We start from the raw sequence: 25,215 nt of genomic DNA, 5'->3' as shown, positions 1-25,215 counted from the left end.
CTCTCTGCAGGGCTGCTCTCCAGCCTCTCTTGTATGTGATGACAAAACATATGTGTTGGACACTCTTTTTGGACTGAGTGTTGTGGTGTTCAAAGCTATATACTCTGTAACAGGCAGTACCTTGTCAAGAAGATTTGCAAGCAGGGGTCATTTACATTTTACATAGAAATAAAGAAGCATGCTGTAGTATGACATCTTAAACTAAATGTATAAAACAGATTAAAGAAATGCAAGTGAAGACAGCAAAAGTTTCCATTTGAACCATATTTTATTGAGTGAAATTTATTTTTACAGTGTATATTTATTTTTTAATTTGATACAATCTAGTGTAGGTTTAAAAAGACAGATCTAATGATTCAAAACCTGACTGGCTCTGAATTGTGTGGAGTTAACAGAATTAATTGCTTTGTTGTTAGGAGTTGGCAGGACGATGGAATCTAAGCTGGCTTCTTTGGGAATTAAAACCTGTGGAGATCTGCAGTGTGCTTCAATGTCAAAACTGCAAAAAGAATTTGGTCCAAAAACAGGACAAATGCTGTACAGATTTTGTCGTGGTTTGGATGATCGACCTGTACGTACAGAAAAAGAAAGAAAATCTGTTTCAGCAGAAATCAACTATGGAATAAGGTTTACACAGGTAATTTCAAACTTACTTTCTTTTCTGCAGTGACTTCTTTCAGCTGTAGAAGAATCTTCTCATATTCTGATTATTTTCACTTACACTTTGATCTGTTAGAGCACCATCTTAGCCACCAAATAGAAATGAGGAAAATGAAGAAGAAGGAGACCAAACGATAAAATGAGATGAGAGACTGCAAAAGTATTGGACTGAAAAGAAGGTTGCACAAAATTAGCTGGCTATTCTGCGTTTGTTATGCAAGTCTGGTACAGAAAAAGAGAACTGCAGTAGGTTTGTCAGCACCTAGCATTCTCTTTCATTTAAATGCTGGCTATTCAAAGATGCCAAGGCCTGAAACCATCACCAACTGCTCCAGTACAATATTTTTATTAGACTTTTTACAAATATTGTAGGAGGAGGGAGTGTTGTTGACAAAATTGTGTTAAAAAATAACTCACCTCTTTGTTGATAACTTAAGCATTTATAGAAATTTTAGAAAAATCAGGTTAGGAGCGACCTCATGATGTTGCGTAGTCCAGCCTTTTGCTCAAAGCAGGGAAACAGATCAGACCAGTTGCTACGGACTTTATCCAGTCTGGTGTTGGAAGCCTCCAAGAATGAAGATGGCACAACTTCTCTGAGCAACATGTTCCACTGCTTGACTTGCCTTGTGGTGAAAAAAATTTTCCTTGCAAGCCCTACACTCTTCATCTTCTAGGTGTGTGCCTAAAGTTAGACTTGCAATTCTGTGTTGGAGTTTCTAAATCCATTTAAAAAAATCCCCAAAACTTAATTCCGAAAGGACTTAGTATTTCCTACTTATTTCAGCATTAGGATAGAAATCTACCTTCTCACGTAACTTCAGCGACCTACAGTGTAAACGAAACACTTGAAGTTAAATAAGACTAAATAAGCTGACCTATGAGTCCACTTGCTCTTTTTAGTTTACACAGTATGGGTTGTATTAACCCTTAATGATTTACCTTCAGTATTTGAAAACTAGTAATTATCTAAACATGTTGTTTTTCCCCTTCAGCCTAAGGAAGCAGAGGCTTTTCTTCTGAGCCTCTCAGAAGAAATCCAACGTAGACTTGAAGCTGCTGGTATGAAGGGTAAACGATTGACCCTTAAAATTATGGTCAGAAAGGCTGGGGCACCAGTGGAGCCTGCAAAATACGGAGGTCATGGAATCTGTGATAATATTGCCAGGTAACTATGCATGGAAAAATGAGTTGTCAGTAGTAAGCACGAGCACACTGCTGTAGGATGTTGAGCACCAAAACTTAGAGGAAGACAGGACAGAAATTTTTAAGTGCTTGGTACCTCTGTCTACGTATCAAATTTGCACCAAAATCAGAAGTAGAATATTATTATCAAAAGTCTTCTGTGTTTGGGTTGTACATGCGTGGTCTTTTGGTCATCTGCATGGAATGGAAATCCCTCAGTGATGAAAAAACTCAGCATATTGGGAGGAGAAAGAAGGAAGAGACTAAGGTGTCCAAATCAGAAAGAGAGAAAAATTTTAACAGTCATCTTTTGCCTTTGAGTTTCTTCAAAAAGAAAAATGGGAAAGAAAGAAAATACATCAGAAGTTGAAAAGTTTTGGGGCATAGAAGAAGCAATTTGTGGTTTTCAGAGGAAGCAGGAATGGGAAGGAATCTGACTCCACAAGTGCATTCTTTGTGGTTTTAAATTGCTTTCTTGAAAGAATGTACACTTTTGTGTCTGTGGATGCTACTTAAAAATTAAAATGATTTAATGAAATATTTTCAATGAATTATTGTGACTATCCATTTCTCTTGGTGGGGAGGCACATTTTTTTCTGTTACTCCTTTTTGACTTTAATAATCTGGAGTTTAAGGTTGCTCTTAATTTTATAATAATCTCATTAAATACTAGCTAAAAAAAGATGTTTCATCTTTTAAAGGGTTTGTCTTCAAACAGTAATACTTATGTACATGTATATTGTTGGTGTATATTTCTCCATCTCGCTCAATATTGGAGCTGGTTTTCCTTTTGTAGTACTTGCAGAAGAGATATTTACATCCCGCACTGCATGATGACATGCATGCAGCAGCATTTTTATTTCTTTCAGTGACCAGCTGAGTTGAAATCTTCTGCTGCTACGAACTGTTTCCTCTCTCTGAGCTGTGTAGTGCTGGGTAGTTTCTTTTTTCTCAAGGAGCTTTCTGCTGTTCCTTGATAGGTTGTTGGTCACATGCTGATTGTGACAGTTGGAGTCAGTTCTTAAAGAAAGTTGCCTTGGTACTTGTCAAGAAGGTTGTCTGATCAGTACTGTTCTCCTTCAAGTCTAGAGCGCATGGGGACTAGGGCAGTATTTGCAGAATTACTTGCTACAGAAGACTGAAAGACCACCTTGGATTCTGAAGGTTGGAGCTGGCATCAGACACTTTGGACTGCAGTTTTCCGTCTTAGTACAGTCAGGTTTCTTTGTGTTGAATCTGTCTTTCCTGTTGTTTCACCAGTAAGTCTGCAGAGAATTTTTTTGGTCCTAGAAGAGAAAAGCCAATGAAGATCCAAAGTGGAGCTAAGAAAGTTGAATCTCAAGGTCAGGGACTGTGCCTGAGCTGTTCAAGAATGCAACTTGTTCATGTCTCTTGACTTTCACAGTTATGTTTTATCATATAATCATATGTTCCTAATCAGACATGCTTTTGTTTTCTTATGGATCATTATTAATTATAAAGTCTCTTTCTACTCGGTCTCACTGCAGCACTGTTGATCTCATTGAGATGCTACCTGTGGTGGCTGCCCATCCCTAGTGAAATGTGATAACCCAGTTACTCTGCCTAGGTCATCAGTTGATAGGACACTGCTAAAGGAGTAGGACCTTCAGCTTCCACAAGCAGTGCTCTTATGCGCTATTTATTTCTGATTCTTCTTTGTTTCCTATTGGTCAGCTGGATGATGTTGACTAAAGATTATTTTCTCTCAGATTTATTTCTATGCTTGCATGCTGAGAATACAAGAATGAAATCTAGACATAGAGCATCATGTAGTTCCTTGCTATTTCATACAAGATTGTCTCAGAACCTTCTACATACGTGTTTATTCTTCAGGCAGACACTTCTGTATCAAAGCAGTTGTTCCTTAGGGGGATGATCCTGGGTTTTGTATGAGGGTGCACTTGGCATTTTCAAAGATAGGTCTTTTCTACTTTTCCCTCCATCTCAGGTTATTGTAACAGATGAATCCCTCCTGAACTGAAGGGTTATTTGCTCAGGGTTGCTGATAATGGAAGAGGCAGGGGTGTTCTTTCAGTGGGTTAGAGCTCAACAGTAGGACTTGCATGCGTAGGGTCTGTCTCATACTTGTGAGCTTGTGACATACAATTCAGACATATTAAAAACTGAAACTACAAATTTCACCTTTCATTATCAGAAGCTCATCGCCTTTTGGGATTGGTATATCAAGAAGAAAATCCATCAGTCGGTAGTTTTGTCTTCTGGCTGTCCTGAATTCTTTGAGTGGAAGATTTACTTTTAACAGCCTAAGCACATATTTTTAGTGTTGAGGTTGTGTTAAGGCAGAGATTTATTCTGCCTTTATTGGAACTGGTGTCGGAGTGCTTTCTCATTAACAGGTCAATGCTTTGGACCTCGTTTCTGTGGTCAGGCATGCTAATGTACACGTGCCCTGAAATTTCCCTAATTCCTAAAGTCGTATTAAGGTAAGATGAGGGAACACACAAGGATGCTAAGTTGTTCGCACGCAGCTGAAGCAGTTCTGATGCCAGGATCTTGTTTGGCAATGTCTCTGTTTCTGCTTCTGGCTTTATGAATGAACTTGGCAACCCCAGTTAATCCAAATTATGCTATTTGATTATCTAGATGCTGTATTCCTGCCTTTGTTAGAGCATTTCTGTTCAGTCCAGGGAATGGCATTTCAGCAGCAGCGTGGTAAAATCTGGAAATTGCATCCAGGCAAATGGATTATAATCTCAGAGTGGTGTTCCTTCAAGTGTGCTTTCCCTATGTACAGCCTAGTTCCCGCAGTTTGGGATTATTTATTGGAGCTAAAAGTGACCTGTTTCTCTCTTCAGTTTAAGATTTTCTCTGTAGCTTTAGCTCATGACCCATTTCTTGTCCCCTCACGTCACAGGTGAATTGAGTTGCTACGCTTTCTCATTCTACAGGTCAAGATTCCCTAGAATGATAATCGTAGTCCTGCAAAGTATTCAGACTCTCAGACACGTTTAAAATCAGCTTCAACTTCTGAATGGTATTTTTACTGCATCATTGATACCAAGTCCTGATAGTACAGCATAGACCTTTGTACAATAGTCTTCTGAAGTGATGTGTACCTTTAGACCCATTCTGCATTTCTCTGTAATACTTTGCATAGTTGCATCTTAATGATGATATTGATGTCCTTTATCTTCAAAATGTTAAGATGTAAGGCTCAGGGGGTCTTCATATCATTCACAGCAGGAAGGTTTTTCCTTTTCATATTGGTGGAACCAGACCTTCCTGGAGATCACTTGGCTGTTCATCATGGTTTCTGACAGATTCAAAAGTAGAGTCAAATTTAAGGAGACACCATCAAAGCGTTTAGTAAGTTGTCAGGATGGCACCCTGTCAAAACACCAAGGTGCAACTTCATTTTGTCCATAGAGCCCAATACCTCAGAGTTAAAACTGCTTTGGTTACTTAAATGAGAAGACTTTAAATCAATCACATACATTTCATTAGTCACCTGAAATTCTGTCCTTATCTGTCTTAACTGTTAGGCCATTAGAGAAGCCAGAACTACCAAGCACTACTACTGCCCTGCCAAGCTCTCAGGTGGCAATTTGTAAAACTCACAACCAGGTAATTTTGTGAGAGTTCTTGCAGAAAATTGCCCACAGTGTAAAATGTGTACTTGGAATGTTGTTTAAAGTTATTTACCATTAATCCAAGTTCTTTGTTATTTCTAATCCACATGCACATACCTGTATCTGCTTCTCCCTCAGAGTTCCTTCTGAATCTCTTGCTTTGAACATATGACAATTGACAACTGAAATAATACTGAGCAAACTCTTTAGGAACCAAGTTTGAGTGAAGGGTAATGCATGAGTACATTTCTGAATACAGTAAAGTGAAATGCTTTTGGCTTCTGTAGATAACATGTATATAAATATATATACTGTATTTGACAGTTTAACCTGTGGACAACACACTGAGAATGTTCAATTAGTAAATAATCTCCTTTTTTTTTCTGTAGAACATGCTTAGTTCTGATTACCTTTAAAAAGAAACCATAGACCAAAAAAACCAGTGTTTAGTATCTGTACGCCAAGAAATTATGATCTGTCATTCTTTGAGGTCCTCTCTGGAATAAATACAGAATTGTTGTCTTTAGGATTTGTGAAACGGTTTCCTTTTTAACTACTTCTTTGTTCTTTGTAGGACTGTAACTCTAGACCATGCAACAGACAGTGCAAAAGTAATTGGGAAAGAAACTCTAAACATGTTTCACACAATGAAACTGAATATATCAGATATGCGAGGGGTGAGTCAACAAGAAAACTGAAATTTATTCTTTTTACCAGCCTTCTTTATTGTCTTTCATAATTTTTTGGTTCTCCAGGACATATGATAACCAAACTTAAGCAAAAGTGTAGATAATACAAAACTTGGGTAAATTATGCTATGCAATCATATTATGTTTTGTATGTTTATGTCTGAAAAACATGGTTAAAAAGCCATAAATGTAAAAAAAAGAAAATTGTATTGTGGTATGGATTAATCCACAACTTAAAACAGTCTTAGACTGTGTCTTCTGCACTTCTATTAGCACGTGTCAATTTTATTTTGTCTTAGAATTTTCTGTAAACTTTTGCACAGTTGTTAGTTAAGTAACTCATATCAATACTGCTTGTAATGCCAATCAGAGATACAGATCAGAGGAGTTTTTGCTCTAGACTACAAGTCGTAGAGACAGAAAAGTTACCAGCCCATGATTTGGCCTTAGTTTGAAGGTGAATTGCTGTCTCTTTTGAATCATGGTTTATTTTAGAACACTTGCTCACCTCAGTGGTTTTGTCATAGCAGTGTGAACCCATGATAAGACTATTTTGGCATCAACCATTTGTTACACAGGGGCTTTCTAAAACAAACCTGCATTTATTGGTCATCTAGATGTAGCAGTAGGGTTTTTATTCACAATGTGGCCTTGCAAAGTCAACTCCATGGCTTCGATTTCTTCTTAAGAGTTGATGAAATATTTATTGTCCTCTCCCTGTCAATATTTATTGTCCTCTCCCTGCCTTTTTCTAGTTTCTTGTCTGCCTCCTTTGCTATCTTTCCTGACTTTTTGCATCATTCTATTTCACTCAGTTTCCTTAGCCTTTGTTTAGAGGATTCTTCTTTACAGTGTAGTATTCAGTGGGTGGTGTACAAGCTATTTTGCAAAACAATGTACTACTTCTGCCCAGGTGGCTCAGTTCAGTTCTGGAGGGGCCATTCAGTTCTAGATGATATAATAAAGTGCAGATATATCCAAGGTCCCTCAGTGGTATTCCTTTCAACTGACTTAAGGCGCTTCCAATGTATATGTCTATATTGGAGCTAGTCCCCTTAAGCTTCACTTATACGTGAGATGAGTGATGCTTTAAAGTGTCCTTTTTCTCTCAGCATCTGGAAGAATCTGGTCCTGAAGTGATACCCGTAGCTGTTCATGCCCACGCTTGGGCAGATGAAGCCACTCACTTGTCCTGTAGACTTCACGTAGCACTTTAACTCAGACGCTTTTCCTAAAATGCAAAAAAACCCAAGGCAGAGTTGTTGTAGTTGTACAGCACAGCAAAGACAGTATTCCAAAGGCTTCTTTTGATTTCTAGAACTCAAATCTAGAAGTATTTCAAAGCAAAAAGATAAAGTGCAGAGAAAAACTTTTTACAATGATGTTTTAATACTCCGTTAATTGCAACTAAGAAACTGTTAATAAACAAAATCCTTGCTATGTAATTATAGAAGAGCTGGTGGAAATACATACAGTAGCTCCTTCACGCTTTCTGAGTCCTGGATACAATTTTTTTTTAAGTGTCGGGTTTTTTCTTCATAATTATGGGGGATTATCAGTAAACTTGCACAATGTACCAGTGCATTCTTAGTGGGATATGGGTTTTGAACCCCTGTTGATTTGGTATTTAAACATTAATGAAAAGTGAAGATGTCTTTCAAAATGAGAAACACCTCATCTGATAAAGCCTGCTTTCACCGAAGTACTTTCACCCATTGAGACTTTGCGAGAACCATGTCTAGAAGTGAAATAACATTATTTTCCTCATTTGTAGACTGAAATTATGGATTTATTATAGATTGTCCTCAGGAAAAATATTCCTTTCTTGTATGGGTAGCCAGATTTAATACCAATCACTTCCTGGTCAGTACTTCTATATTTGTGAGTGTCTAAGAAGTTTCATAATAAACTCATTGTTAGATGATCCTATTGATAGCACTTTTCTATATCAGAGAAGTTAAGTATTATCTTTGTAATTTCTTAGTTGTTTGGTTGTGGCGGATAATTCTGGGATTTGTTTGGGATGTTTTTAGTGGCTATTTATGTGTATTTCAACATACTTTTATTTGTTCTCTCTCCCACCCACAACAGGCAGCCAGTTTCAGAGAAGGCAATGCTATTATGAAATAATTACAGTTTGTTTTTCTTTTAAAAACTTCATAAAATGAATGTATTATTGTTTTGGATTTAGGTTGGAATTCAGGTACAGCAGTTAGTTCCCATCAGTAAAACCACTTCAGCTCACTCAGCAGTACAATCTGGACACTTACCTGGTGGATCGCATTCGGTTATTGATCTTTTTCATGTTCAGAAAGCTAAAAAATGCTCGGAAGAAGAACATAAGGAAGGTCAGTAAGCTTTGTACTTTGCATGTGTGATAATGATCAGTTCTGAAGGACTCCAAAGTAGATTGTTTTGTAATACTTACTCGATACTGTACCAGTACAAATTATTTAACATAAGCTCTTTAAGAGTGAGTTTTGCTGCTGCGAATGAAAATGCTACAAATAAAACTTTGTCTAGGATTATTCCAATCTTTTTAAAAAGTTTATAGTAACAAAGGATACTTCGAAATAGAAAGTGCTATAATTATCCTGTATATTATATAAACTATTTAGTAAAGAAAACTGGAAATTTGCTTTACTGTATCTTGAATCTTCAGAGTATTTTTAACTATTAGATGATCATTCTGTATTTTGTTTTAACATGTATAGTATTTGTGGCTGCTATGGACCTTGAAATATCTTCTGATTCAAGAACTTGCACTTTTCTTCCATCTCGTGGTACCCATCTCGCATCTGGTCTCAATTCTAATGTTAACAACACTGAGTCTGCTGTCAAATGCAATGGTGTGCATTCTCCTATCGGCATGAAATCCAGGCTTAATTTGAGTATTGAAGTTCCAACTGCTTCCCAGGTAAAACCTGAGAATGTAATACTTCTGCAGTATATTGTAATAACTTGGAATAATTTGTCTTATTTGGATAGAGCAAAAAAAGTTACTTTACACTTTTTTTGAATAAAAAGAGCTCTAGTGGAATACAGTGCACAGTAAGAAACTGTTATTGATACAAAACTATTTTGCCTTAATAAAATGATTTTTTAAAAGCAGTTATTTATAGGCTAACTCAAAAAATATTATATTTATTCAAAGGAAAGACATTTAATTTTCCAGTATATTTTTCCTTTCCCATCACTTGCCAGAGGATGGCAGTGGAACAGGAATAGAAAAGATGCCAAGGATGACACATTAAAAAACATTACCTTCCACTTTTCAAAATCAAAGCCCAGAGCCTGCTTATAAAAAACACGTAATGAACTTTAGGAAGACTTCCATCAGAAAAATTAGACACATTCTATAATTAATGCTCAGGATTTATGTGACTATGATGTGATGCAGATTTGTAAATTCCCTTATGTTAGCTCTTTAAAATTATTTCTGATTACCTTACTTGCTGCTGAGTGGCTCAAGAAGAATTTTGACAAGTATTTTGTGTCACTCTCATGAGGACAAAACTTTTCAGTGTTTCCTTTCCTAACTGTGGCAGCAATATTCTTTGCCACAGATGCCAATAAATGATGATCAGGTAGTTTTCTCCACATAATTTCTTAAAGTCATGTGATCTATACCAGACTTTAAATTACACAATAAATCTGTATTCAGGCTTTAGTCAGTGAGAAGGAACTGAACAGCAACTAGTCTTACAGTACCTCGTATGCTTTTACCATGTTTGTGCTCTAAGCTTCTGCCTAAAAGAATGTCAACCTTATTTCTATTTATTCATCTTCCTGGGGTTTTCTTCAAATTTTCTTGAGATAATATTGAAGCTAAGATGCACACAACATTTCTACAGGATATCACCTTTTAGATGAGAGGAGGACAATCTTTGTTTAGTTAAAATACTTCTGTGGGGGAGGTTTTGTGTGTTTTAGCAAAGGAAGAGCCCCACGTTGTTCAAGCAGACATCCGTTAGAAGGGTCTGCTATGAGCAAGCTGCACTGAATTCTGTAGGTATTTTAAGTATAAGCAGATCTACACACTTTCTGTAAAAATCTGTAATTTTAATTTCTGTAATTTAAATCTGTAAAAGCCTTTGTTGATGCTCTGCTAACAGCTTTCCCAAATATTTATACATTTTTAGAAGCAAAGTATGCTTTTGGCAGAAAACCTTTTTCTGTAATGCAATACCCAAGCTGTCTCAGGATCTAAAAGCAACTTGACTGAATGTGAAGCTCCATATACTCAGATTCTGCTTGTGGTAATTTAACTTGACTGGCAGCTAAACACCATAGAGCTGCTTGCTCACTCTTCCTCCACCAAGGAACAGGGCAGAGAATTGGCGGGATAAAGGTTAGGAGGCTCATAGGTTGAAATAAGAACAATTTAGTAAATGAAATTAAATAAATAATAAATGATAAATAATACATAATAAAAAAATAATAATGGTAATAATAGTAATAATAAAACATACAAATGAGCGATGCACAGTGCAGTTGCTCACCACCCACTGACCAATGCCCAGCCCACTCCTGGATAATGATCCCAGAGGAGCAACAATCCTGAAACCAAAACTGAAATCACAGAAGAGAGAGCCCCAGCCTTCCAGTGGATCCTCATTAATATACACTGAACATGATGTTATATGATATGGAATATCCTGCTGGCATATCCAAATGCCAATTTGGGTTTGCTAATTTTCTAATCCTGCCCCCAGTCCTCTGCACCTGCAGACTAACAAAACATGGGGAAGTTGGAAAGTCCTTGGTCTTCCAGTAACAACTAAAAACACTAGTATGTTAGCAATGCTTTTCTCATAACAAATCCAATACTGAAACCAAAACACAGCACTGTTCTAGCCACTAAAGAAAATTAGCTCTGTCCCAGCCAGAAATCAGGACATTGCTTTAGGGGGAATATGTATTAACAAGTGAAAAATGCACTAGCTGTGCAGTAGAGTTCCTAAAGCTTTAGTGGCCTTATGGTGCAATATGCTCATCTTTCCTTCTGCTTTATAACCATATTGTAATACGGAATATATTGTGGAATTGGGTACAGGGATGGAGTGGTGACAGTTAGTCCCATACTGCTGTTTGTGCACTGTGTGCTAGGAAAGCAACAACAAGATATTTTTCACCCAGAATTTCCAGAACATGTTTATAGAGGTATATATGTAGTAAATTTGGAATGAGGGGACACAAACAGAATGTAAAAGAGTAACTGAAGAGATTAATAATACAGAGAGCTTCCATTAAAACCTCTCAGTTACCACAACCCAAGTAGCTTTTCATACATATTTGTAGTTCTTCTCTTTAAGTCCAGAATCTGGTCATAAACTCCAAATTTTCTTCTTAAAGGTATAAGATAAAGTTTTCTAACAATGCTATGGAGTCTTATTTAGCAGAACTTACGTTGTCATTTATCTACATAGTTTTACTCAGAATTTACCTGTAAGAAAAATGAAGCTGTACGTCTGCCTGTCATTTTATGTCATTCTGTCACTTGTGCAGCTGTCATTGTATGCTGCAGTTCTAGGCACTGGGGGGTCATTTCAGTTGTTTCAAGTCGGTAATTGATGGTAAGTAGCAATTACAGCAAGCAAAAATTTGAATCTAAAACTTACTTCATTATCAAAATCTGTGACAAGTCTGACAGTATGCGAACATACGTGATGCTCTTAAAGTAAATTAGTAACATGTATCCTAGAACTATATAAAGAAATTAATTGCTTACTGCTTTGTACCAGACACCAATTTAGCATTCATATTAACGTGTTGCCTGTATCATTTAAACTCAAAATTTGGGTTTCCTTGTCACTAGGTTAGTTGTAGAGGAATCCTTACATATGATTTGTGATGAAAACACTAAACATTGTGAAAAGATAAAACTGAGCATTCATATTTACTGAACTACTTAGCCCTTAAATGATATTTTTAAATTTTGCTGCTGCAAAGTGTGTCAGGCTCCTAAGTGTGTTTGCATACACAGATATTGTTTTTTTTCCTATGATTCAGGAATTGTAGAACTAATTTTTGACTGAAATTAACTCTTAGCTATTCCTCAGAATAATCTGAAAGCTTCTGTGTATTTGTAGCTAGATAAGTCTGTGCTAGAAGCTCTGCCGCCTGATCTCCGAGAACAAGTAGAGCAAATATACACCATTCAGCAAGGAGAGAGTTACGGAGATACCAAGAAAGAGCCAATAAATGGATGTACCACTGCACTTCTGTCACAGCCAGTTGGAACAGTGCTTTTACAAATACCAGAGCTCCAAGAACCAAATACCAATATGGGAATTAATGTAATAGCCTTGCCAGCTTTCTCACAGGTAGGATGTTTGCGGGGTTTCAATAAAAGTCAATTTTCCACCTGTAAGAAGAGTGAACATTTTTTTCTTGAGACAGCATTACTAGAATCTGTGACTTCTCCAAATTATTTTTCATCCTTTAATAGCTTTTAAAAGTCTGCTTTCAAATGTTACTTGATCTGTCACAAACATAGTGTGACAGTATTTATTGAAGAATTATAGTCATCAGTTTGCCTATGTTTTTACTGTTGTTTAATGTAAAGCCTCCTCATTTACACTTCGCTTTGCAATCCACTGTGTGAATGGCCTTTTTTCTGCATTACAGCTGAGTTACACTGCACCATAGGTCTGAAGCAGCCCTAAAACCTGCTTAGATAGTCACAGGAGACTCACTCTGTTTAAGTGGATGTTTTGATGGTGTACAGCCAGTCTCTGCTAGCTTCTGTAGATGTGATTGTTTGTATCACATTCCTGGGAGACAGGCAGGCACGGCTAAAGACAGCGCATATCTCCATAATTTTTAAATGAGCTCATATACAGCGTGTCCAGAATGAGGGGAGTGCAAAGTTGTTTCTCAAAATAGGGGCCTGAAGGGGGAGCAGGTGGCAGTAATGATGCTTCTAATGATATTCCACCTTTCAGTCCAAGATGGTGCTGAACAAATGTAGGGTAAAAAAAAATAAAAAATGAAAGATTGTGTTACCCAGACATGTAATATCTTGCATGTGCATCGTTTAAAATAGAGCTGTATTTTTTTTTGTTTGCTGTGCCATTGCTCCATTGCTGTTCTCAAACAAAGTGGTATCAGATTTATAGAGAGATACTTGTTGCTGTTTCTAAGGCATAATGCTGCTTAGCTGACAAAAGAATCCAGAGAAAATTAGATAGAAATTCCTAATCTGTTTTCAGTACATAGTAGTTAGTGCATAATTATTACTTAGAAGATGTGTAGTCTACTACTACATCTGTGACTAAAATTTCTTCACCTTGGTTCAAAAACAGTCGTGCCAGTTTTTATTCCTGAACTGCAGATCTGGGTTTTCCCTATGGAGATACTCTGTGAACAGTAGATGAACTCTCCATACCCCAGACATTTTAAATTATGCAGTAACATTCATTCATAGGCAAGAGTTTACCTTGGGCTTGTGTGTTAAATTAGGCTGTGCTTTAAAGTACACCCCTCCACACTTGTTCTACCACTCAGTACTCTTTCAGGTAAATTTTAACTGCATATGGCTTTCTGTAGAAATTACATTTAGTTCATGTTTATGCTTTATCTATTTGTAAAGTCGGTAGTTGAGAATTGATTGTTGGTTTTTTATAACAGCATTAGTTCTTGAAATTGTCTTAGAAACACCTAATTCACACACTCAAATGCACTGGTTTTCCTGTCTCTATCTCCTAATGTATTTTGTGACTTTGTTACTTGATCCAAAAATGCTGGCTTAGCAGAGCAACCTTTTTGTTTGAAGATGTTGTTCAAGAAGAATTGTCTATTTCCTCCTTATTTGTCGGAGATATCCATACTACCTATTTTAGAATGCCTTATGTTTGTGCTCCAGATTTTCTCCTGAAAGCCATTCAGCTTTCTTTATGGGCAAAAGAAAACTAAGATGTACTAAGATTTTTCTGAGTTAGGTCCAAGTTTAATACCTACAATAATATGGTTGAATCGTGTCATTGGGCTTGGTGGAAAAAAAATGCTAAAACTCGTTCATTAATATGGAAGAATTTTTTTCTGTCTTAAAATCAAACATGAACTTAATTTAAAAATACCATGTTTGTCTAAGAATAGTTTGACACCATTTTTTTTTATTGTTAAAGTCTTTGTGGTAGTGTGTATTGTATGAGTGCACGCAAACATGTAAGATTGCTTTCTTTCAAATGATGCAGTAAACTAAGTAGCAGTAGGTTTGAGGTATAAAAATACTACAAGCCACTGCAAAATGAGTACATTAGCTACATCAACTCAGCAAATGTAAATGATGCCTTGCCATCTTTTTATAGCTTAATTAGGTTTGTGTTTCAACCCTTCCTTCCTTTTGTCTGAACTGTGTTTATATGAGCAGGCGCCAAGTTAATTGGCTGATAGTGATTTATTAATTAGAAAACATGTGGAAAATGCCCTTTCTTGGGTAAGGTTCTCCCATAAAAAGAATCAAGATAGGCTGCATTCATTTCCGTCAGCTGCTGAAACGATCTAAAAATTTAGAAGAGCTGTGTATCCCTGTTGCAGCTGAGTCCTGTGAAGGCATTGGGTGCAAGCAGTGAAGGTTGCGGGTGCTTAGGAATGAATGACATTTGTAGTAGTGCAGTTATTTAGCCACTGGTGCCAAATTTGCACTTCGTCCTTATATTGTCGTAACATGGTATAGGTTCCTTGTAATGCAATTTATACAGCACATCAGAAATACTGATAGCTGTATGCTGAGGTAATACATGAATTTATAAAATCAAGGTTCTCCATAATGTGAATGTGATGCAGCCGTGTGAAAGCTCTGTTAGGACACTCTGGCTGTACAGTAGATTACCTGAAACTCCAGTTAATTAGTGTAGTATTCATATGAACTTGACTGATGGCTCTTCTGGCTGAATTTTTACATATTACACTTTCAGAGGGCAATGGTAGGGGGAATAAAACATGTCCAGTTCCCTGTACAGCATTATTTCTGCATGAATTATTAAGCGGTGTACACAGAAACCAGTGTTAATTCAGAGCCTCCCAAATTCCTGACTCTCGAATGCTTAACCAGAGAACACTAACCTTTTTAAAATAGTTTTATTAAACAAAATTTATATTTAAAAAAATACCTTAAGCCTCCAGACTTAATTGGCTACATTCCGCTACAGTGCTTTGTCCTGCACAGTGTATGCAGTGATTGAGGTCAGAGTTGTTCCCATTTCCTCCTTTAATTAGTGCAGATTTTGTGTGGTGAAAAATTTGTGTTGGCACATGGGGTTCTAAAAATGGGGAAAATGTTGTGCTAAATTGATGAGTTTTACCTGTGGGAGCATGTTCATGTTTATTATCTATAAAGTTTAGACATCATATGTGTGAATAGCACAGTCTACCCTCCTGACGTAAGATACATATTTTAGTTTAAAAAAAGATCAAATTTCTATTGAAAATAAGAGGTAACTTTTAATATATATGCATACTGATGTGTAATAAATACAGTATCTCAGATAATGGTAGAAATTGTATTGTGTCCTTAGAATAGTAGTAGTAGTTTCGAATACTTTTTTTTTTTGTTTGTGCACATCTCTGAATTTTACCACTGAAATGAAGGGCACTCTCCCACTGGGCAGATTTAATCCTCTAAATGATAGGTTTGCTTTTTTTGAATTAGATTTTGCAGATTATGAGCTGAAAACACTGTCCAATAATATTGGGAAACTCGGAATACAAGGCTAGTCTGACACTAATTTGCTAGTTCAGATACACAGGGAGGGAAGATAACTGATAATACATGAAATTTTATTTTGTCCATATGAGTGTGTATGGCAACTGGCAACAAATTGTTTCCTGTCTAGAATTCAAGCTCCTGAGATAGTTGGAAGGGGCTGCGGTTTTTTGTCAGTCGAACAAGGGGTGGACAACTGTGGGAGAAAGCAATGACACCCTTTTGTGCTAGTTCAAAATATGAGGTAGCTGGACTTGCATTTCCTGTGCTTAAAGATGTGAGACTATTCCCAAGGATACTTTGTTTGGGGAGTGTAGCAGCTCCCAGGCAATAGAAGTACCAAAAGAAAAGGAGGAATGGAAGTCTGATTGTCACATTGTTTGAGTCTGGAAATTTGAAGGGAGTGTTCTCTGAGTTAGGCTTAGTTGTGCTGTGAATATAGCTGTACTGTATATCAGTAGAAGAATAAAGATAGTGGTGAATAAAGATGGTTAGTGTATTATAGGCCCATAAATAGTAATTTTGTAAAATAATAAATGTAGAGTAATATTAAATGGAAAAAAATACAGTTTTTACAAGCTAAAGTACATGAAGAAAATGTACAACATATTTCAGTGTTTCAGTTATATCTCATTTATTTTTGCTTGGCATAAAATGTAGACACCTTTGTCATGTGAGTGATCTAGAGGAAAGCAAGCAGTGTTGCTCACTGGTAAAATAATCAACTGAATCTTTTGTTACTGTTCAGGTGGACCCTGAAGTTTTTGCTGCACTACCTGCTGAGTTGCAAGCAGAGCTGAAAGATGCATATGATCAAAGGCAAAAGCAATCAGAGCAGCAACCTGCTAACGCTTTTGGTGAGTATGTATAGTCGTACAGTAGTTTTGTATAGGAGTTGTTTACTATTCAGAGGGAGTTATGCAACCCTAAATAACAAACTGGCAAATACAACTAAAGCTTCTGTGAAGATGCTGTGTTAAATTGAATTTCTGTATTTATTTTTGACAGACTGTCAGTTACAGCCAGCTGTGGTCTCATTTTGCAAACAGATGCCTAGCTTTACTTAAATGGGTAATTAATTCAATTCATGAGGACTGTGGCACTAAACTTACCCACGTCCATATGTTTGCAGAATGGAATTTAAACTTGATATGTCTTGCGATTTAAAGTATTTCATGTTCAGTACCTAAGTTGGTTAAACTATGTTCAGATAGTATTCTCCTGGTTCCCTGAAACCCATAGCACTGGTGTGGGTTTCAGACAACTAGAGATATGATACATCTCACCATATGTCTGTTAGTCAGATGGTTTTACTCTGAGCTGATCACCCAGGTCTCCTTTTTATAATCAGGATAAAGAAATAAGATTAATTCCCTGTGAACATGCTTTCTCATAAAATAGGTTGTAAATGTCATTGGGTTCATTGCCAGTTAAATACTGCATCATTATAATCAAACTTTGATTTCATAGTCAGTGGACTAAGGCAGATACGTTAGTATGATGGAATGAGAGGCATTTCCATGGTCAACTATAATAAAAGCAGTTCTGGGGCCTTTTCACTGCTGGTTTTGCTGATAAGCACTGGTGGGAACTCTTAGCGGGTATCTAGGTGGGACAGTGCTCTGACTGAGGCAAAGCCATTTGTCTGGTAGGCTTCAGATTTCACCAGCTGCCTGTATTCAAGCACTGAAATGCTTGATGCTAAAAGGCTTCTGAATAGTTGAGTATCCTCTGAATACACTGATGTCTGGCGTTGCCTGGATCTGGGATGGCATGTGAGTGTTAAAGGCACTTTATCTAGGTTATGTTTTCCCAATTGATCCATTGGTTTTTCTGAAAGATACAGAGTTCCCCTTTCAATGGAGAAGTATTCCATTTTACATGTGTCAGCTATTGACTATTTCTGTGTTTTTCAGTGTCAAAAAATCCTTTCCTACACCTGAAGCATGCAACAAGGAAAAATAAGAAAAAAATCAGGAAAAAAAATCCAGTCAGTCCTGGAAAAAAGATTCAGAGTCCTTTGAAAAGCAGACACGTTGGTAGCCCTGCAAAAAACATGCCGGCTACATCTGGAAGCCCACAGAAGCTAATAGATGGTTTCTTGAAACAAGAAGGAACAGCTGCTCAGGTAATTTTAACACTAACAGCTTTCGGTAAAGCTGTGTCTGTTGCTTTAGACTTAGTCCATGTTCACAAATGCAGCTTGTTTTCTTTACTGGATTCTTTACTAGATGCCTGTTTATGTGTATATATGTGGTGTTACCATATTTGTCAGACTGAGCGTTATCAACTTCTGTGTTTGGAACAGCCAGAAGCAATTCCATCAACTTCAGATTCTTCAGACCCGTCAGCTCTGCAGACTGAGCAACAGCCTGGTTCATTTAGGCCACAAGCACCCAACCTAGCTGGAGCTGTTGAATTCAATGATGTAAAGACATTGTTGAAAGAATGGATTACAACTATTTCAGGTACGGGATGTCATGCCAGTGGTGATCTTGCATGCATCAGAAGAAAAACTATTTTTTTAGTAGGTTTTTTGTGCTTTCTTCCTTCACTCTTCCTTTCACTGTTTATTTTTCACAGTAATCTCATCTCAAAGTCTTACTGCCTTGCAATCTTGAAGTAACTTGATTCTTCCTACTCAGTTTTATTCTATGTTTTTGCCAGCTCCTGTTTCTTGCTTAACACAATGCAAATCTACCTGCTTTCTCTTCAACCCATTTGTCAGGCCCTTCTCTAATGCCTTGATGTTACTTGTGTGGGAGGTTTTCCTTATTTTGTCCAACATGTTACAGCCACTAGGATGTAAGCTATTGAAAGGGTATTCCTCTTTTATGAAGATGTCGTTTTAGAGGCAAAAGAATGCAGTTTTTTTCAAAACACGTGCTGGAAAGAATTCTAGAATAAAGTGCAAAAGTGTTAACACCGTTGCTAAATTCCGATTTGAATTTTAACTTTATGTCACACTATCAGCAGCACCTTAATATCTTGGGAAATCTGATCTGCAAGATCCTTCATACCCTGGACATTGCTATTCTCAAAAGTTTCAAAACAGCCATTCCATTCTAAATGGCCATTTCTTTTCCCTTTGGTTAGCATGAGCGTGGCTGTCATTTGTTCTTACTGAAGAAAAAGAAGTCTATGAGACAGTTATTTCAGGACCTTGCAGTCCTTTTGTGTACACAACTTCTGATGTGGGGGGAGGTATGGGAATCCAGCAATTGTCAGATCAGCCCCTGCTGTGCTAACACTGCAGAATTTCTTTCTATTATATTCCAATTATTTGATTATTATATTCTAAGTATACTTAGAGAAAAGTTATCTTCCTTTTTTGTTTTTTTATTACAGATCCTATGGAAGAAGACATTCTACAGGTTGTGAAGTATTGTACTGATCTGATAGAAGAAAAAGATTTGGAAAAGTTAGACCTGGTTGTTAAGTACATGAAAAGGTAGCTTAATTGCTAGTATTTGTGACATTTAGACTTTTTTTGTTAGAAATTATGCACCAGACGCTTCAGTGTGAGGCCACAAGCCCATTTGACGTTCCATTGAGGAGTGTAAATATTCTAAGCTTAAATTTTATTCAAAAACTGAGAGGGGTGAAGAAGTTGGCTGTTAAAATGGGTTTTTAAAATAGGTAATTTGTGAAATATCAAGAGTAGCATTTAATAATATTTGATGCAAAATCTTTTGTTTCTATACAAAGGATAATAGTTGTTGTCAGTGTTGTCCCTTTTCTTCATCCTGTTTCCATTCATTTTTCGTGGCAGTTTAGATCTTTCCTTTGTTTCATCTGATTTCATTCTCCCACGGTATCCAGATCCTGTCTCACCTCCAATGTATTAAATCCATTTTTATTACTTCCTTACTGTGCTGCTATTACTCTTCCCATGAGTCAGGAGACCCAAGTTCCATTTATGACTTGCTTACTAATACTTAACTATGGAGCTCAGCTTTCCTTGTCTTAGATCTGGAAAATACTTATTTCACAGAATTAATCAACACCAGAAAGCCTACAGCAATGTAAAAACTTCACTATGCTTTTGTATTATGGGATGCCTTTAGGCCTCAGAAAATGCAAAATGCACAGTGCAGGTAGTTAACTGTTTTGTTGAAGGCTGTACAGTAAATTCTTTATAAAACTCCTCAGAAAGTGTCACGTCCCACTCCTGGTCCCTGTATGTGGGGTTTGCACGGATGGCAGCGTGTCTCTCCAAAGCCTGGTAACAAGTGTAGGACAAGGAATCAGGAGTTGTATGTCCATGTGATACTGACGTTGGGTGTTCTGAAACTGTGTGTGTAGGAACCCTCTGCCTTCCTGTAGTAGTGATCTAGAAAGGGATTTTGAGAGTTTTTCTTGGGCATTTCCTTTATTTGCTTCTAGTAGCAGCATAGATAGAAGTAACTCACAGGTCAGTCCCTGTGGGCCTCCATGATTTGGTTCCCTTTTTAGCAAGAAATACAATATAGTGCCCCCAAAACCTACTATTTAAATGTCTTAATCACCCTTGGCATTCACTGGAATTAAAAAGGAGTTTGTATGTCTTGGGATGAGGAAGGAAAGGTCAGGATCCAGAAGCTTGCCATTTCTCATCCTTTGGTATGAAGTTGGTAGGAAGTCACCGCTTCGATCACAGGCTCCCAACCACTGCAAAACACTAACGTTTTCAAGCTGGTGCGATGCTGTTCACATCAGCAATTTCACCACTGAATGGCAGAGGAATCTGTGGCATGAGGGAAGACTTGGTCTGTTTGAAGAGACGGGGCTTTACCAAGATCAAATCAAAATACCATTCATAGTGAACTGTTGTGATCCTGCTTTCCAGTACGAAGACCAAAACTTGCTATAAAAAGGACTGATTCTGTGATGGTAATTTTCTCCCTGTTTTTCCTTTTTCCCTTCAGGTTAATGCAGTCATCTGTGGAATCGGTTTGGAATATGGCATTTGACTTCATTCTTGACAATGTTCAGGTAGTTTTACAACAAACTTATGGAAGCACATTAAAAGTTATCTGAATTTGTAGTAAAGAGCTTGGTGAGAGCCTGGAGCTCTCTGCTAGCTGTGCCATAAGTGCTTGTGAGGTATTTGCAAAGTGCATGATAGTAATGCCCTGAGTTTTTATAATTTCAAATTTCTTTTTAAACAACAAAGTGTTTTGTACATTTCTTTTCAGAAAGTGCCAAATTTGTCAGTATTGCATGTAAATAATTGTGTTAAAATTCTTTTATTGTAGTATAGAATCTATTTACAAAATGTTTGTTTATAAAGTTTTATGGATTTTTACAGTGAAGTGTTTACAGTTGTTTAATAAAGAACTGTATGTATATTTTTGTACTGATTCTATTTTGTGATGCTTCAGTTTGAATATAGCTTAACCCCTTCTCTTAAAGCCGCAGCTTTGATTCATTTCACAAAATCTACACGGTGACACTGCATCAGCATGCGTAGGAGACTGCTGTACGTCCACCTGCCTGCTTTTTGTTTCTTCTCCGCTGCCTTTATTACAGATTTTAAGCCAGGGGAAGAATATTGGCTCATTTTCTGTTTCATCCTTCAAAGACAGAAACCAGCGTGGCCCAGCTGCTCCCAAAGCACACACCGTGTCAGCTGAAGCGCAGTTGCTCTCTGAGCTCCGGGTGTAGGGCGTAGAGATGTGTGCTGCTGGAGGGAAACAAACGGAGCTCTGTGAACAGGTACCCAGGAGCAGCACTGTAAAGGAGCTGGGGAGTGGCTAGGATGGAGCGCTGTTTAAGCCTGAGTCAGTCCTCTGCCTTGCTCCTACTCAGGATACAGCCGTGTTCCGCTCTGAAAACACCATCATTCTCCCCAGCCTTTGACATGCAAGGTAACAAAGTAGGTTGTATTGAGTAGCAGAGGTGAAATGAATAGCCCTGTTTGTGTCTGCGACAGGGAGGGGTATGCTTGCATCTCCATGGTTTGTGTTTTGGGCAAGTCTGCTTTTACCAGATGCACACCAGGCTTGTATAGTCATGTTTGGCCCAATACATTGAGGTAAGGCTGTTCAGGTGCCTGGAAAGAACAGAGACCACTTGAAGAAAACCTGGGGGGCGAGGGGGGAGATGAGGTGTACCCCACATAATCCTGGATGGGTGTGGGTCCACCTGACTGTAGTAACTGAGAGCTGGAATGCAAACTGGAGGTAGCCCTGGAGCAGGATTTGCACCCCCAGCTTAGCTGGAAGCCCCTCCACTGCGCAGGGGAGGAGCTGCTGCACTCAGATTAGCTGCAGCTGACAGCACAGTGGGAGCAGGGAATGCTCTGCAGGCCCTTTGCTGGCTGCAGCACAGGTGACAGCAGTGACAGAGGGTTGTAGCTTTAGGTTGTGCCCTTGGCTTCCCTTGTAAAGCACAGGGGAGCGGTACCAACGTGGCAGCCTCCTGCAGCAAGGTGATGGATAAGGGCAGGGCAGCAGGTGTTGTTGCCATTGACTTTTAGTATCTATCTCCTGTAACATCTTACTCGACAAGCTGATGATGCATGGGCTTAGAGAGAGACGTGCACTGAAAACTCCCTGGGCAGGCGCCAGCCCTGGGCACAGTCATCAGTGGCACAAAGTCCTGTTAGAGGCCACACAGTCAGAAGCAGCTTCCATCCTGTTCAACATCTTCCTCGGTGACCTGGATGATGGGGCAGAGCACACCCTTTGCAAGTTTGCTGGTGACACAAGACTGGCTGATAGGGCAGAGGGCTGCGCCGCATCTAGAGACCACCAGGCTGGTGAGAACCTTGTGAAGTTCAGCAAGGAGAAGTGCAAAGTTGTGCACCCAGGGAGGAACCACCCCAGGCACTGGGGGCCAGCTGGCTCGAAAGCAGCTCTGCAGGTGCAGCCCTGTGGGTTGTGTGAGCCAGCAAGTCTCCCTGACAGCAAAGGCATCCAACAGCCTCCCAGGCTTCTTGAGGAAGAACGTCACCAGCAGGTCCATGGAGGAGATTGTTTCCCACTGCTTAGCACTGGTGAGACACACCTGGAGTGCTGGGTCCAGTTCTGGGCGCCTCAGTACCAGAGGGACACGGACATACAGAGCAACTCCAGTGCAGGGCCACAAAGTTGATTAAGGGAGGGAGTAGAGCTCCTCTCACAATACAAGGACATCCGATGGAGGAATGAGGAAGACAAAGACAGACACTCCGCTGTGGTATCATGTGAAAGGGCACAAGACAGTGCCTGGAACAGGCTGTCCACAGGAGTTGTGGATCCTCCAGCAGCGGAAATGCTCCAAACCCAACCTGCTCTGACTGAACACAGGAAGGGTGTTGGAGTTGCCAACTGCAAGAAGTCCCTCCCAACCTCAACCAGGCTGTGGTAAGATTGTTTTTTTCCCAGCTCAGGTTAGCTTGGTAGAGATCGGTCTAAATAACTGCATCTGGTTAAAGATGGGTATCTACAGAGAGAGGGGGACCTTGTCTGAATCAAGTTGTCTTGGTTTCCACCAGTTCCTAGTTTGGGTCCTTCAACGTCCCTTTAGTTGCTGCTTTTGAAGCTGCCTTTTTATTTTTCCCCTGATGTAAGAAAACTGCCCTGGTAACTGTTCACACAGAGCAATGCTGAAGTCTAAGCAAGTATTTTACCAGTTAGGTTTCAGGTACAGAGACAGCTCTGCTTTTGGGAGCTGCTGCTCAAGACATACTTGAAACTGGCACCTTTTTAAAAATACATAAATAAATAGAAGGACTCAAAGCATTGCTTAACCAAGTAAGGCTATTTGCAATTATATTTTAATTCTCCCCTCGTGATCCCTGCTTCAAGCCCTTCAATATTTTATTCAACAGTTACTTGCTTCCTTAAGAGTTTCACTCTAGTGAAGGTATTGTGGAAGTTCCACCACAGCAATCTGCAAAAACAGCACAGTCCTCTTCCCAGAGTTTTTACCTGTGGGAAGGACGCCCTTCCACAGTCAAGGAAACAATCAAGAATACATCAAGACCACAATGTTTGACATCTGGGTTCTTAAGAACTTCTTTTATTAGTGTAGTTTTCACGATTGCATAGTTTGCAAAAGAAAGTTATAACAATTAAATGCAGCCTCCTCACTGTGATCATTCTATTCTAAACCACCAACCCACCCAGTGCCCTGAATTTGTACCAATGGCAACCACATGGAAGTGTCCTTTTCAATGGCAAGTTTAAAGTCTAACAAGCCAGAAAAATTCCAGGTAAGTTAAATTCCATTGCCAAAGGAAGTGAGTTAGGAAATGTTCCTTTGTAATGGAGCCTGCACACTCCCAGTTACGCAATTGAGATTTTTCCAACAAAGGTAAGCCAAGTGACAGAAGAAATCTGATCAAATTTATTGCAAGTTCAGTTCTTGTAAATACTTTCAATGCTAAAAATCTCAGCTACACGAGATCACTATCGGTTTTGTTTCAGCTTGTGCTTTTGAGAAGTGTTTGTTGAGCTCCTCTCAACATGCGCTGTAAGGTAACCAGGAGACTACCCGATGGGGGATGTGTCAAGCTGTCATCCTAAAAGCAGGGAACCCCGGGGGAAGGAAAGGTGGGAAGATGCTGGGATTACAGACCGACTCCTGATCATCACAAACAACATCAACCCAATGCCTTCTGAGCTGGCTCAGTCCCACGCTGGCAGATGACTGAACAGCTCTGATGCAGCATCCAAAATCGCCGCTCACTTGCAGAAAAACATTTCACAGGTGCTTACCACAACTCTGAGCAGCAGCTGGAGAAGAGATGCCACCTCTGAACTCCTCCCAGCAGAGCCCCTCTGGGAGCTGTGACTTGCCAAACACCTGGCCTGCAACTCTGGCACTTCAGGAACAGGGTCTGTGACATGAGCCACCAAGATCACCACCACGCACAGCACATGCTCCACCAGAGGAAGTGAAGCCAGAGGAAGAAACACCTTTGCCAGAACAGGCCTCCATTGCTCTGCCACAGGCAGAGGTGTCTCCGCTTGGCACTTCCATATCTGTCACAGCTCATGAAGTGACACTTTATTGAAGCAAACTGTAAAACAAAGGGGCTACCGTGTCCATCTCTTTTATTTGCAGCTCTGCATTATAATGATTACAGGTCAGCTTTCATGAACTGTACAAGCAATAGAGGCGGCCAACTATGCTTTACATCATTGTTTCACACAAAGCAAATACAGAAATATCCAATTGCCTAATTTTCTATTTAAAAAAATGTCTATAGGCACAAAGCAGAAGAACGTTGGAAAAGAGAATCAAGGAAAGAGGTATGCATAAATAAAGACGTACTTCTTACATCAAAAATGTCCCAAGAATCACAAAGTCTGCAGAAGCTTGGTTAATCAAATACTGCAGTACTGATCTCATCAGTATAAAAGTGAAAGAGCTTTAGTTCTGTAATAAAAAT

The 25,215-nt window shown here is 38.8% G+C and overlaps 1 protein-coding gene across 1 annotated transcript; it reads left to right on the top strand.

Annotated features, from left to right (window-relative positions):
• Positions 1 to 388: 388 nt before the first annotated feature.
• On the top strand, positions 389 to 21,184 carry REV1 (REV1 DNA directed polymerase; the record flags this gene model as incomplete). The annotated part of the gene is made up of 11 exons (XM_010163556.2): positions 389 to 637; positions 1,656 to 1,828; positions 6,031 to 6,133; positions 8,337 to 8,493; positions 8,860 to 9,062; positions 12,238 to 12,471; positions 16,603 to 16,711; positions 17,771 to 17,982; positions 18,163 to 18,322; positions 19,203 to 19,305; positions 20,762 to 21,184. Coding segments are annotated over 11 exons (1,815 nt in total), but the record flags the coding sequence as incomplete, so codon positions are not given.
• Positions 21,185 to 25,215: the final 4,031 nt, after the last annotated feature.

This window comes from Antrostomus carolinensis, unplaced genomic scaffold, assembly GCF_000700745.2.
Source record: "Antrostomus carolinensis isolate BGI_N321 unplaced genomic scaffold, ASM70074v2 scaffold13532, whole genome shotgun sequence".
NCBI lineage: Eukaryota > Metazoa > Chordata > Aves > Caprimulgiformes > Caprimulgidae > Antrostomus > Antrostomus carolinensis.
The sequence above is the reverse complement of the archived record's forward strand: the minus strand, read 5'-3'. Positions and strand labels throughout refer to the sequence as shown.